The 15,454-nt window shown below is 36.4% G+C and overlaps 1 protein-coding gene across 3 annotated transcripts in view; it reads left to right on the top strand.

Moving 5' to 3' along the window:
- The window catches only part of LOC115208779 (pyridoxal-dependent decarboxylase domain-containing protein 1), a 131,090-nt gene that overhangs the window by 83,324 nt on the left and 32,312 nt on the right, over positions 1-15,454 (top strand). For all 3 annotated transcript variants that reach the window (XM_036500475.1, XM_036500474.1, XM_029777102.2), the window contains 6 exons: positions 527-592; positions 3,590-3,653; positions 5,386-5,477; positions 9,485-9,587; positions 10,817-10,875; positions 15,177-15,289. In XM_036500475.1, coding sequence (XP_036356368.1) covers positions 527-592; positions 3,590-3,653; positions 5,386-5,477; positions 9,485-9,587; positions 10,817-10,875; positions 15,177-15,289 — 497 coding nt within the window. The remainder of the gene's footprint in view (positions 1-526; positions 593-3,589; positions 3,654-5,385; positions 5,478-9,484; positions 9,588-10,816; positions 10,876-15,176; positions 15,290-15,454) is intronic.

The raw sequence follows: 15,454 nt of genomic DNA, 5'->3' as shown, positions 1-15,454 counted from the left end.
GAATAGTGTCTCTTGCCTAAGAGTTGAACACAAATTCAACTTAATGGTTGGTGTGCTAGTTTGTCCTCTTGCTACTGTCTGAATCAATGAAGGAACCTCTCTGCGGTTGATTGGTGTACTAGAAGTAACACCCAAATTTTCCCTCTACCATGCCTACCATCTTAAAAAAGAAAGGCTGGGAGACTATTTCACGCATATTCATGCATCGCCTCAGGCATGCACATCACTCCCTCTGTCTCTCTCTCACACACACATACATCACTCACATAGTCATACATATGCATGAATTTCCCTCATTCTCTCACACATGCAGCATTTTTCTCTCTCCTTCCCTTTCTCTCTTTCTGTCATCATCATCATCTAACCACTGTTTTCCATGCTGGTATAGATTGGGCCATGTAACTGACATATACCCACTCAGTCTGTCAAAGAACTTTCTGTATGGCATGACCAACTGTACAATTCATTCATCACTACTTAACTGGAATAGTAATGTATATATATGTATATATCTCTGATTCTTTAGAATATTGCAAAGAAACAAGATGATGAAGAGAAGAAAGATGATGAAAACAAAGATATGCAAAATATGGTAAGTCCTCTTTACTAGTTGATTGAAAGTAACAAAACAAATGACAAAAAGAAAGCCCAACTTGAATCAAGATGTCTCTACAAAGTCACTTGGATGACCAAAAATAGCAACTAAACCTTCCTCTAATAACCCTTAAAGGAAGGACACTGGTTGTTATAGTCCTAGATATACTCTGTCTGAATAAAAAACAGAGTTGTCATGGTTGGAAGACTTCAATAAATGAATTCACTTAGGACTAATCTGCGGTTAACTCTCTTGTTACCATATTTCTGTTGAAATACATTGGCTTTGTGAAAATATTAAGAATTTAGTAAAATAACCATGCCATTATCATTTTGGTGTTTGGAATGTAAATTAGAATGGAATTTTTGGTGGTTGGTTTTTATTTAGATAACTTCAAAAGAAGCAGCTTGTATCAGAAAACCAAAGGCAATTTCATTGGGATTGGCTTCAAAAGGATATGCAACAGCAACTATTCCTAACTACAAATTATCCTTATCTACATTTCCTTTTTAACTGATTCTGTGTTTGAAGTAATTATAATATTGACATGTGAGTTGTGAAGTAACTCCATTTATGCTTTGAGCTGATTTCTGACCCAGAATTAGCCTAGCAAACATCCTGTGTACAGTGTAAAGTGTGTGTGATATGCTTAACACTGCTGTTTGTTGATTTAAAAAAAAACAACTTTTTTTGTAATTTCTTTTTTTCTTGGTATCTTTCATATTCTGATAGGTTCTAATCTTGTCCCTCTTCATTTCTGAGTTCAGATATTATCCTGGCTCACTTTTCTTCTCATTCCTCCAGAGTCAGTTAAATAGGAGCCAGTAAAATACTTTGGTTTCATTAAATTGACTCTATCTCTATCTCTTCAAAACTTAATGGCTTTGCTCGAAGTCATCATCATCATCACCCTTTCACTCTTCCAAGGTTGATGAAATAAGTACCAGTTGAGTATGAGGGTCAATGTAATTGACTAACCATCCACCTCCAAAATTTCAAGCATTGTGCCCTGTAGTAGAAAGGATTATTATTATTATTAACGTGGCAAGCTGGCAGAAACGTTAGCACGCCGGGCGAAATGCTTAGCGGTATTTCGTCTGCGTTACGTTGTGAGTTCAAATTCCGCTGAGGTCGACTTTGCCTTTCATCCTTTCGGGGTCGATAAATTAAGTACCAGTTACGCACTGGGGTCGATGTAATCGACTTAATACCTATGTCTGTCCTTGTTTGTCCGCTCTGTGTTTAGCCCCTTGTGGGTAATAAAGAAATAGGTATTTTGTCTGCCACCACGTTCTAAGTTCAAATTCTGCTGAGGTTGACTTTGCCTTTCATCCTTTTGGGGTTGATAAATTAAGTACCAGTGACTAGTTCCTTCCCACCAAATAATAATAATAATAATTCTTATCCTCCTCCTCCTTGACACCTTGTGCCTTTAGTGGAAAGGATTATTATCATTAGAGAGAAAGTACAAACTGAAACCTTGATAACAGGGATAGATGATGGGTAAGGTTTGAGAGATTTGTGTCACTTTGAATTGTCAACACTTATGCTACGAGGGATGTTCAATAAGTAATGCCCCTGACCCACTTGCAGTTGTTTGATCTAGCTGAAATTTTGCATGTGCAATTATTTATATCTCTATAGATTCAGTGGCAAATTACAGCTCTGAGCTAATTGAGGTTTCTGATTGACAGGTGTTTGAACTGAGTCAAGTGTGAAATGGAGCCTGTTGAGTGTCGAGCAGTGATCCGATTTTTGTATTTGAAAGGACGCACACCACGGGAGACTTTTGATGAAATGAAAGTAACTTATGGTGATGATGCCCCATCATATGACCTTGTAAAACGCTGGCATCGTGAATTCAAACATGGTCGGAACTCTGTGGAAACAGCTCCCAGATCTGGTCGCCCCCCCTTCTGTCAAGTTGAGGGCTGCCATTTTGAAGATCGACGCATAACTATTCGCCAAATAGCCCATGAGGTCAAGATTAGTACCGGGTATGTGGAAACTATCATTCATGACCATTTGCATATGCAAAAGGTGTCTGCCAGATGGATTTCCAGGTTGCTCACACCTTTCCAGAAGCAAGAACGCGTTGAGTGCTCGAGGATGAATTTGGAAATGTGCCAAGAAGATGAGTCAAAATTTTTCAAAAGACTGATTACACAGGATGAAACCTGGGTCCATCACTATGATCCAGAGACCAAAGCCCAGTCAATGCAGTGGAAGCACCGTGACTCACCTCCTCCAAAGAAGGCAAGGGTGTAGCCCTCCGCTGGCAAGGTCATGCTCACAGTCATCTGGGACCAGGACGGAGTAGTGATGACAGATTTCCTGGTAAAGGGTACCACAATTACAGGAGCCTATTATGCTTCACTTTTGAGGAAATTAAGAGAAGCTATGAAAATCAAGAGGCAGGGCAAGATCAGCAAAGGCATCCTCCTCCTGCAGGACAGCGCTCCGGTCCACAACTCATGTGTCGCCAGATCAGAAGCACAGGCATGCGGCTATGAACTCCTCCCCCATACCCCCTACTCTCCTGACCTTGCACCCTCTGATTTTCACCTCTTCCTAGCCATGAAGTTGTTTTTGAAAGGAAAGCGTTTCCCAGATGATGCAGCCTTGATTTCTGAAGTCACGTCGTGGTTGGAGGACCAAGCTGAGGTCTTCTACAAAAACGGTCTCCAGAGCTGCATCAAACGATGGGAGAAATGCGTAACTCTGGGTGGTTCCTATGTAGAAAAAGACTAATAACTGTGCCAAGTTTCGTTGCTCTATTACTATGGGAAGTGGGTCAGGGGCATTACTTATTGAACGCCCCTCGTAACATGTTGACAGCTTTTATTACAGTTTTGCATACATGCAGGCATAACCACTTGCAAGCATACGTCTTTTTCTTTTCTATACAACCTATGTATTTCATTGAATATCCATGATTTGCTGTGTTCTCTGTGAAACAACTAAACCTACTAAATTCTTCTCTCATTGTTTCAGATGGATATTAACTCTAATCCTGTCACCCTGCTCTTTAAGTATTCAGTAATAGAATCAGATGCAGGTGAGAGTAATGATTTTTTTAAACAAATTTACATGGAATTGAACCTGTTTGTCTGATCATTCTGTTTCTTTCATTTTGCTATTGCTTTCTTCATCCACATAAGCCTGACCCTTTTGTCATCATTCTTCCTTTTATTTTTCTCTTCTCACATGCGATAGATGGATAGAGTCACTATAGAGAAAGTAATGAGGTACAAAGCACCCTCACTATTGTTGGTATGATGATGAACTGTATAGAGTACTGTAATATCATATTTAGTTATGTTATCTGAGACATTTTTATAATAGTCCATGCTTGAAGAATTTCATTGGTTTATTAAGATGAAACAAAATTTCATAGAATGAATTTTCATTTGGATTCCACTTAGTGTTGTTACAAATTATCAAAGCTGCAGCATAATATTAACTGACTGAGTAATGAAAGCACTTTCCTTGTTTAGAAGTCAATTAGCATCACATGTGTACAAGGCCCTCTCAATCCTGTGTTGTCTTTGCTTATTTGCCAACCACTTTGCAGAGTGTATTGAGTGCATTTTATCACGGTACCAGCAAAAGTAAAGTTGCTTTATACCCTTCAAGAGTGAAAAGTCATCACTACTGTATTGTGTTTCCATTCATTCAAAGCAGCATTACCAAAAGTTTGAATAGAAGTTAGATTAATGACAGAAAGATTAGGGTGTGTGTGTGTGTAAAAGGAATGGTAGAATAACAAGAGAAGCAGTGATTGAGGGAGCAGTGTAGTAGAGGAGAGAGTAATGGAAGAAACATCATCATCATTTAACGTCCACTTTCCATGCTAGCATGGGTTGGACGATATGACTGAGGACTGGCGAGCCAGATGGCTGCACCAGGCTACAATCTTGATCTGGCAGAGTTTCTACAGCTGGATGCTCTTCCTAACGCCAACCACTCCGAGAGTGTAGTGGGTGCTTTTACGTGCCACTGACATGAGGGCCAGTCAGGCGGTACTGACAACAGCCACGCTCAAATGATGTTTTTTACATGCCACCTGCACAGGAGCCTGTCCAGCAGCACAAGCCAGTCCAGTTGTAGTAAATGCACATTTAGTCCTGTATGAGAAAGATCAAGTGAAATGAAAGGAAATAAATGGCATATTTTCAAATTACTCTTATAGCACATTGAGAGATAGCATAGAAAATGTGAAACAAATATAAATTGGCTAAGAGTGTATCAGTATTGCAGCATGAATATAGATTTAGGCATGGCTGTGTGGTTAAGGAGTTTGCTTTGCTACCATGTGCTGCAGGTTCAGTCCCACAATGTGGTACTTTAATGGATGTTTTCTTTTATAACCTGGGATTAAATTACACCTTGTGAGTTAATGCAGTAGATAGAAACTGGGTGGAAGTGTATGTGTGTGTGTTTTTGTTTCTCACCTTTTGACAACTGGTGTTGCTTTGTTTATGTTCCTGTAACTTAGTAGTTCAGCAAAAGGGGGCTGATAGAATATGCATCAGACTAAAATAAATACAAAGGTTGATTTAAAACCCTTTAAAGTTATACCCTGGCATGGCTGCTGTCCAATCGCTGAAACAAATATAAGACTAGCTGTCCCTTGACGTATGCGTATGTTTGTACCTCAATATGTATCCCTTGGTCTCTCCATTTCTGATCTCTCTTTCTGTTAATCAAATTGCCATTGTTGAAATATATTGTATTTTAGCTATAAAAAAAAAAATAATTTCATTGATTTTTGAAATACTACATTTCAGAAAAGGAAATAACTCCGTATGTGATCAAAAGTTCTGAAGAATCAAGTGAACAGGAGAAAGAACTGGCCTATTATGATGCTCTAAATACATGGGTAAATATATTTTGAGTGTTAGTTTTGTTTGTAACTGTCTGTCTTGGAGGTTATTTGAAGATTTTGTTCTATTCTGGGAACACAGATTATCAACTGCTTTTTGGAAATAATTTTTTTAATATATTTTTTAAATCATTAAGTTATCATTGCATATGAATCAACCATTCTTCAAGTTTTATATTTCCTTCTAGTTGAGCTTAAAAATTTTTTTAAATATTGTTTTAGACCTGGGTGTGTGGGTGTGTGTGTGCAAGCGCATATAAGGGGTGAATAGCTATTTACTAACCTTTCTTTTTGCATTGTGTATTTTTCTCTACTGACTTTAGTTAAAGGCTTGTACATAACTCTGTGTGTGTGTTTATTTGTATAATAAGTCAGTTAATTATCAGGCTCCATCTTCTTATCCAAAAATTTAGCTAACCTTTTTCATTCATCTTCCATCATGTTGAGTGGTTCTTCTATGCTTTTAGTATTTACCTGTCTTTCTGTCTCTCTCTATATATAGAGAGAGAAAGAAAGAGAGAGAGAGAGGGAACACACAAGGTATATGTTTTGCTAGTCTGTGGGTAGACTGCGCTTATAGGCATAAGAGATTATATTCTCTTCAATGCACCTTGTGTTAAAACACCTGGAAGTCATAGTCAAACAAGATAACTGGCATCAGAACTCTTTCGGAAGCAATAGATTTTTCGTCCTTTTTGTGACTTGTCAATACCACATTGCTCAACAAGGCCCGATGCATACTAAATCGCTATAAACATGAACAACAATTTAGCTTACATCAGGCATCGATGCAAGGTAAATCGCTGTAGTCATAGATAGCTAGCTTGCGTCAGGCCTCATTTTGGGTATGTGGTATTGACTAGTCACAAAAATGAAACGTTGATGCCTATTGTTCTTGAATGGGCTCTGATGCAAGTTATATTGCTTGTCTGAATTTCAGGCGTTTTAACACCATGTGCGTTCAAGAGAACATATTCTCTTATGTCTATTATCACAACCTACCCACAAACAAGCAAAACACATATCTTGTGTATGTGTGTTTAATGTTGCTTATATCCCTTGAGCTGCTTTGATCTCATATTTGAATAAGGCCTGTTAAGTCACGTGAGATCACAGTCGTGGCTGATGCTGGTGTTATGTAGCTGGCACCCCTGTCGGTGGCACATAAAGAGCACCCACTACATTCTTGGAGTGGTTGACGTTAGGAAGGGCATCCTGCCAAAGCTCTCCCACCGTACCAGTTTTCAGTCAAGCCGTCCAACTCATGCCAGCATGAAGACAGATGTTAAATGATGATGATATGCATGCATGTCTACTGGTGCAGAGGTTTGCTTTGCAATCTCATGGTTTCAGGCTTTATCCCACTGCATGACACAGTAGGTGTCTTTTCTAATAGTCTTAAGTTGACCAAGGCCTTGTGTGTGAAATTTGGCACCTAGAAACTGTGAAAGCTTGTTATGTGTGCCCCTGTCAGTATGTGATACTCTTCCTCTAGTTAAAAAACACGACTAGTGTCAAATAAAAAAAAATTACCTCTCGCCAAATGGAAATTGATAAAATAAATTCTAGATTGAAGTAGGTCCGATGAATATCCACTAAAAAAGACTTGTAAAGATAGTATTCCAGTATGACTGGAGGCCCGATGCATACTAAATCGCTATAAACATGAACAACAATTTAGCTTACATCAGGTATTGATGCATGGTAAAGAGAACATATTCTCTTATGTCTATTATCACAACCTACCCACAAACAAGCAAAACACATACCTTGAGCTGCTTTGATCTCATATTTGAATAAGGCCTAACGTCAACCACTCCAATCAAAGGGAATAAAGTTCATGATCTACACTATATAATGTTTAAGAAGTTGATAAGAGTTATTTCCCTGGAACGTAAACACTTTTGAAATGCTCGCACTCACTCCCCCCTCTCTCTCTCCCTCTCTCGCTTATATTTAATGCAAATACATCTACACTAGCGGAAACATATGCTGTATTTTCAAAGCATTCTTTATGTAAAGATTATTAAAAACATCCGATCATTTGCTACCAAAGAAGTTTCTTGCAAGACAATGTACATAGTTGTAACTTCATTTTATCTACAGATGGAGCGCAGGAAGTTAAAACATTCATATATATTTCTGTGATAAAACATTAATGATGCAAAATGAGTAATTCTTTTATGTTACTGAAGCCAAAACGTGATCCCGTTTTGCATAATGTCGCATTTCCTTGGAAGTAATTTATGAGATTATTGAGTTACCTCCCTTAACAATTCATATTAACCGTACCTACTTTATGTAAATCGCACTATTTTATTTGATTTTAACTGAAAAAAACCCTGATGCGGCTAAAGCTAAACCTATGAAGGAGAAAAAAATTGTAACAATATTTAACACTAAATTAGAGTGCGACCTATACACGAGTAAATACAGTATTTCATTTTTAATAGACTTTAAATATGTCTTAATGTAATGCATGAGTGATTGACCAAGAAAGTTCATTTACTTCAATATTGTGATCAACTCTTATTAGATATCTTTTACGCATGTCTGTCAGAAATTTTGATGTACTTGCCTCTTTTTTTCATCATATCTACTGTCCTTATATTAAGCATTTTTTCTCAGCCATAACCCATTACCATATCATTGTGAAACTCTGTCTGAGTGTATCATAAATCATACTGCCTGTGGGGTTCTCCTGTCCTTACTTCTCACCATCTGGTTGCCACCACTCTTTTTCAAGCATGTAAATGAAAAAGATTTTAGAACAAATTTTGAAGTTGATAGGCTTTATTAACAAGAAAAAGAAAAACAAAACATAAACAATTTTTATGTTTTAAAATTTTGTCATTGCAATTCTCTAATGAGATTAGATCTGAAACTGTTCAGAAACTGAATCAATTGCATTTGGAGGAACAATGTTATCCATCTAAAGAGAAGAAGATGAAGAAAAAAAAGAAAACACACACACAAAAAAGAAGGGAGCGAGCAAAAAAGAAAAGGACCCTGTTAAATTCACATTTCATTTATTTCTTGGGGTGTCAAAACTTTATACAAATGTGACTTGGTTACTGGCATAACTTCACTGTAGCTGTTTGAAATTTAGTTAATGGCTAGTTCTGAGCAGCATCAAATATCTTTTTCCTTTTTTTCTTGTTGAACATTCTGGAAAAGGGGTGGGGGGTGGGGTCTGTTGTATATATGTTGATTGATCTTGACTTCTTGACATTAGTTGTTTTCAGTCACTTCAAGGTCTGTTCTTGCTTTCTGTTTAGCAATTTGTATGTATTGTTACTTTTTCTTTCCCCTTTCTACCTTCCTTTTTTTCTTTCATTTTCCCCTCTTTCCCCTATCTCCTTTATATGTCATGATAGTTAATCTTGACTTTATACATACCTCATTTGCTATGTATGTATAAATAGCAAATATGTATATGTATACATGTAAAGTAAGTCAGTGATCATGTTGCAGTCATAAGCTGAAAACTTTTATGCCTCAATAAATAAATGTTAGTTAAATTTAACAGATTTTTTTGTCTTCTTTTAAATGCTCAAAATATTTCTAAAATCTAATTGAATTCAGTTTTATTCTTAAAAAAACTTTTGTAAATTAATTCCAATCTTCTGCTTCCTTTGCAGCTTTTTATGTCTGAATATTTGCTTTTACATCTTTTTTCTCTATGCTATATGAGACATGTAGGATAGTTCTGCAAATTCTTACTTTTGTTTGAATTAATGCAGAAAGTGTTTAAAAACTGACATCAAAATTGGGGTTTTGTTTGGCCTCTGTAGGCTTATCTCATTGAGAAAGTTGACTAATTTACAGCTAAGTAGACTGAGAAAAGTAGAAAAATGTACTTTCCTTAAGGGCAGAACAAAGTGTTAATCACAGAAACAACCAACAAACCAGTATTGTTAATTTCTTTGCAGTTTTCCTTTGGTAGGATTTTAGTATCATCATTTTGAATATATGGAGCACTTATTTTATGTCTTTATTTTCAGCTGGCTGATTTATTATCCAGAGAAAATCCACAGCTTGCTATTACAGCTGCTATTGTTGACAAAGGAGTTTGTATTCGGTTCTCTCCCATAGAAACTGCACAAGGTCAGATTTTTTTCTTTTGTTATCATGGAACTTGGATCTTAATAAACAATATTTATCCTACTTTCTGAAATTATGATCTATGATGATCTGTGCAAGTCTTTGACTTTTAGTTTTTAATGTCAAGAAAACGTTTATCCACTATCAACCTCAATGTTCTTGACAGAAGGGGATTTAGGCTTCTCAATATAATTGATTGGTGAATCAAAGGTTGCTGCCTTAACAACAGTTTGGTCGCTGGACATTACAGTTACATGCATGATCAAATTTTTTTCTGCAATGACAATATCACAGGTAGAAGGAAATGTATGCTTTACATTTTAATTATAGTTGATGTATTCTTGAAAAATGTTTCAAGTCACTGTAAAAAATGAACGTATTTGATAAGCAGACTGAATTTTGTAAAGAAGATAAAAATGTTTTAATGTGATCAGATATTTCTTGACATGGTGTATTTACAGAATTCTTGAGAGATAGATATTAGTTTTTTTGCATCAATGATGCAGGAGAATTGTTGCAATTTATGTCAACACTCATCTGTTATATTGACAGAACAATCATCATCATCATCGTTTAACGTCCGTTCTCCATGCTAGCATGGGTTGGACAGCTCGACCGGGGATCTGGGAAGCCAGAAGGCTGCACCAGGCTCCAGTCTTATCTGGCAATGTTTCTACAGCTGGATGCCCTTCCTAACGCCAACCACTCCGTGAGTGTAGTGGGTGCTTTTTACATGCCATCCGCACAGGTGCCACGCGAGGCTGGCAACAACCACGGTCGGATTGGTGCATTTTACATGCCACCGGCATGGGAAAGATCCTAAACTTTTACATAAAAAAACCTTTGTTTCATAAATTGCTTTCATATAAAAAAGTCATTGTTGAGTTAACTATTCTGGGTAATCTTACAGGTGAATTGTCTACATGTTTTTTATGCAATTATCCAGGTCCATAGAAGCACTTGAAGTTAATATTTCAGGTTAACAAAGCATTTGCTTCTTGTAGCTATGTTCTCTCTGCTCATATAAGTGAGCTTTACCTGTTTTAGTATCACATGCTACTTGCTTACTGTTTGGTGGAGTGAGCCATTAAAAGTTAGGAAGCTGTTGCACACTACCAGGTAGTGGATGCAAGCTATTGAGCCTACAGCCAGTAGTTTAATGTTACCTTAAGTCTGAATTCCCCATGTTCATGTCTGAATATCATGTCTGGTTGTTTTCTTTTGATTTTCAGTGTCTGGAACAACTGAGGAAGCTGTTGAAGACTTCATTTTGTCCCTTCAAACACAGACTGTACGTTCAATCATTTTTGAATATTTCTTTTTAATTAGAGAGAGAGTGTGTGTGTGCGCGCATGCGTGCGTGTGTGTGTGTGTGCCAAAGAACTGTGCTGGTCCTCTCAGACAGGTCAGATTCAGTTTGATGTCTTAAAAAAATGTGAATGGGGAAAGAATTCCAGAATGCAGAATTCTTGCTTTTTTTTTTTTTTTTGTGGTATGGATATAATTACAGAAAGTATTTAGTGTGTGAACTGAAGAAGTGGAGGTAAATGCATTGGAGAGGATGATAGGAAGAGAGATGGGTACATTGGGTGGCTGAAATGTGGATAAAGAATTCAGTGCATGTAGTTTGCATAAAGAAATGTGAGTAGGGTTGGGAAAGAAGTTTGCTTATTAAGATATGCAAAGGATGATGTAGTTGTCAACATTTTACTGTTATATCTATTACTATTAATGACTGTAGAGTTTTTACTTTTACTTGTTGGATCTGGGGAATGGTTGATATCCATGGTTTTCACAGGCCTTCTGAGACTGGTGAGAGTGTTGCCATTAATACTCTTCTTGAAACATTGCAAGTTAACACCTACAGGAAATATATGAGCAGGAAGGGAGTTTCAGAGGGATATGGTTCTGGGAAGGAAGGACTGGGCATAGTGATTTCTGTGGCACCTGAGGAATTGGGTACAAATGAGGATGAGAAGAAGAGAGACAAATGGATAGGGAGTGCATTGCAACCCAACCTCATATTATATTTGTGGTAGAAAAGGCAGGGAGAAGAAACAGCACATCTATGGATTAGAGGCTGGAAAATGTCTGTAATTAGTGGTCTAGGATGTCTATGTGTGCAACAGTTGCAACAGCACTGTCTCAGATGTGGGGGGCAATACTTCATTGTGGGCCTTATCTGAGCTTTGTTGAATGCCAGTAATTGCTGGAGACTGAAGTGTCTTCTGGCCCTAAAGAGAAGTGCCATCTAGGATGTAGTCTAAGCTTAAGTTAAGGTTGTGCATTTGTCAGCAGAGATCCTTCGTGATGGTGAGGGCCAGTATTTGGAGTGTTTGTGAAGGTTCTTGTTGTATGATGCTCATGATTAACAAGTGTGTGGTGCAATGATGTTTTCTTGATTTGAGTAGCATTTATATTGCCTTGCTGTTGAAAGAGTCAAATCGCCATATCTCCTTTGGAGGATGCTTTCAAAGTCTTCGTTCAAGAAATCAATGTGGGTTTAATATGTAGTATCTAGGTAGTGAGTAGATGATGCATAATTGGGGAATGTTAAAGAAGAATAAAAGTAATGTCATCTGTGTAAAATTGTTGGATGTGATGGCAAATAAGTAATTGATGATTAGAAGGAAGAGAGTGGGGAACAATTTAGTATATAACATCAAATGTCATCTTCATTTCAATGTCCATATTGGCATTCTTACATGAATAAGACAAAATTCATTGAGGTAGATATTTTAAGGCCAGATTTTCTTGTTGTCAGCTCTCTCCTGGTTCCAAGCAAGGTAATATTTCTCTATGGTGAGGTGCTGAGCTGGCAGAATGATTAGCATGCTGGGCAAAATGCATAGCAGCATTTCATCTGTCTTTAACAGTCTGAGTTCAAATTCCGCTGAGGTTGGCTTTGCCTATTATTCTTTCAGATTTGATAAAATAAGTACCAGTTGAGTACTGGGACCAATGTAATTCACTTACCCCCTCCCTTCAAATTACTGGTCCTGTGTCAGAATTTGAAACCAATATTTTTCCATGGTGAAATCTGTTTTTATAGAGGCACTCCACATGTAAGATCGTGACACGCATTTACAACTATTGTGTGATTTCAGGACAAGGAATGTATACACAAGAAATTGCATACACAAATACATGAATGGTGACCACAAAAAATTGCATACACTATTGTGTAAATGGTGAAAAAGTGTTGAAAATTATGGATTATGTGAATTGTTGAGTATTTGAATGTTGTGCTTTGTTCAGTGTCAAAATTGGAAACCATTAAAAGAACCACATTCTTTACAAAGTTCTTTTTCTCTTTTAAGTCAGTCTTTACAATGTTTATAACCTTTTTGATTACTGTATTTTCTGGCATACAAATCAATGTAGTATGTAAACATTCAAATACCTTCTCTATCTTTTCAAATCTCACTGCATTTCACATGGAATTTTTGGTCCTCCAAAGTCATCTCAGTGTATAAGTTGGCCTATCCTTTTTGGGGCTGTAAATTTTGGTTTGAAAAATTCAGTGTGTATGCCTGAAATATGGTAGTGTTGATGTAATTTATTAATTGAATAATCTATGTTATCTAACACTTTTAAACCTAAAGCTATATATATATATATATGTGTGTGGGGTGGGGTGACTGAATTTTAATTTTAGAGTCACACCAAAATTTTTTTGTATTGGCTTAAAGTATTTACTTTCATTTCTGGTACTGTTTCGTACACACACACACACACACACACACACCTATGTATGTGTATATTTATGTATAAATATATACATAGGCACAGTTTTGACTTTCTAGTAAGAAGTTTGCTTTCCAACCACATAGTTCTGAGTTTAGTTCCACTGTGTGACATCTTGGGTTGAACAAAGCCTTTTGAGTGGATTCAGTAGGTTGAAAGAAGCTCATCTTGTATGCATGTGTGTGTGTGTGTTTGTGTATTACTGTCTCCTTGCCTTGACATCACATAGTAGATATAAATGAGTGTCACCATCATGGAAGCAATGTCCTTCATTCTCAATATTCTGTGGAAAGATGTCTGGGAAATGTTACCTTGGAAACAGATGAGGGCATCTGGCTGTAGAAAATTCACCTCAGCAAATTCTGTCCTATCCATGTGAGTATGGAAAAGTGGATGTTAAAAATAAGGATGCTTACATGTACACATACATAAATATACATGTATGTCTGTGAGTATATATATAAATATACTATCATCATTTCATAAGCGAGTGTATTGTGTATGTGTGTAACCATAAAAATAATGAGAATGCTAATTCTTAAACCCATGACCCAAAAAATGCAAAAAATTGGGTATGACTTCAGAATTCACTGTCCACCAAACAATATAATTTTAATCTGAGAGACAAAAATGGAAGTGGTATCCAAATCTCGAGGATCACTAAATTAGTGTTTCAACCCATTTTGTAAAACAATTTGTTTCAAATTATCCAATTCCAAGAAGTCTTATCCATCTAGATATTTTTTTTAACATACGAATAACCATAGATATGCATCCAAATTCCCCTGTAAATGTAGTTTGCCTACATCACCTAACTGTTATGCAGCTTTGGCTATGTATTTCCTTTCTGCCCAATTTTCAAGATCATAATGACAGTAGTGACAGAGGAAAAAGTACATAGAATAACAAAAAGTAGCTTTCTTGATTGAGAGAATAGTGAATAGAAATTGTTGAAGCATCTGTTAGGGTGTTAAAGTTATAATTTTCTCTGATACATGCATTTTCAACAATAACAAAACCAAAAGCAAGCATTGGGAGTGGGTAATCTTATAATGATAGTTGATAATCTACCCTGGAACAGTTTATCCTCATGAATTATGCTGACAGTAAGGTTAAAGAATGGATGTCTCTATCATTGGTTCAGTCTTACTTTTACAGCTGTTGTATTGTATTCCTGAATAAATTCTACTTGCATTAGATTGCTGGCTTACTAACAGTTTCTAAGCCTACTCTTCTGTTAGTGGTTAGTGATTGTCAGTGGCCCCCCCAACAAAAGTACAAATACTGAAATTATAAAAAAAAAAGTCATTAGTAAAAAAAGTAAATTTTAATTAGCATTCGTGATATTTTTTCCAATTCTTATATTATAATATTTATTATAAACTGTTAGTGTCAGAAACTGTATCCACTTCTTTTCACAAGCAGTGAAGAAGATCAAGGATACTCTTCTCTTATTGGTTTATAATTTGTTTAATTTGTTTACTCCAAGGAGATTAACCCTCATTGTGCTGATTAAATTTTTGTGTGCGAATGTGCAAATGCTGAATTATTAAAATTGACTGAATTGTGTACATAACACCCCCAAGTTATGTATACAAATAATAACTAGGTCATATGAAAAGGGGAGAATTCTGCAAAGTATTTCACTATAAAAAACTTGGTTCCTGTATTTCAACCACACACACGCACACACATACAACCAAATATACTGAGTTCCCATGTAGTAAAGGTTAGAGGCAAAAATTTCATTAACTGTAAACTTTTATATTGTATTGTTGCCTGATGTTTTGATCCCATTTCTCTTTCATTACTATTAATTGTAAATGTCTTTCCTGTCTACCACAGGCCATTCTTGATGCTACTGTGTCACATAGAAAACAGTTTCGAAATATTGTTGCTAATTGTGAAAATTTGATGTTGATTGAAATGGAAGGCTACGCTGGTTTAGGTGCCATAAGGTACATTTTTTTTTCTTTTTTCTCTTTGTCAGACTTCCTTTCTTAATTGGAGATATTGTTTTCGCTTTTATTTACCATTCTTGGAATTTTCCCTGAAACGTCCTAAAAACCACCTGGAAATTTTCAGTAAATCGCATATAATTTGTTTATTCTTGAAATTATAAG

This window comes from Octopus sinensis, linkage group LG2 (genome assembly GCF_006345805.1).
Source record: "Octopus sinensis linkage group LG2, ASM634580v1, whole genome shotgun sequence".
NCBI classification, from domain to species: domain Eukaryota; kingdom Metazoa; phylum Mollusca; class Cephalopoda; order Octopoda; family Octopodidae; genus Octopus; species Octopus sinensis.
Note: the sequence above shows the minus strand (reverse complement) of the source record. Positions and strands in the feature narration are given on the sequence as shown.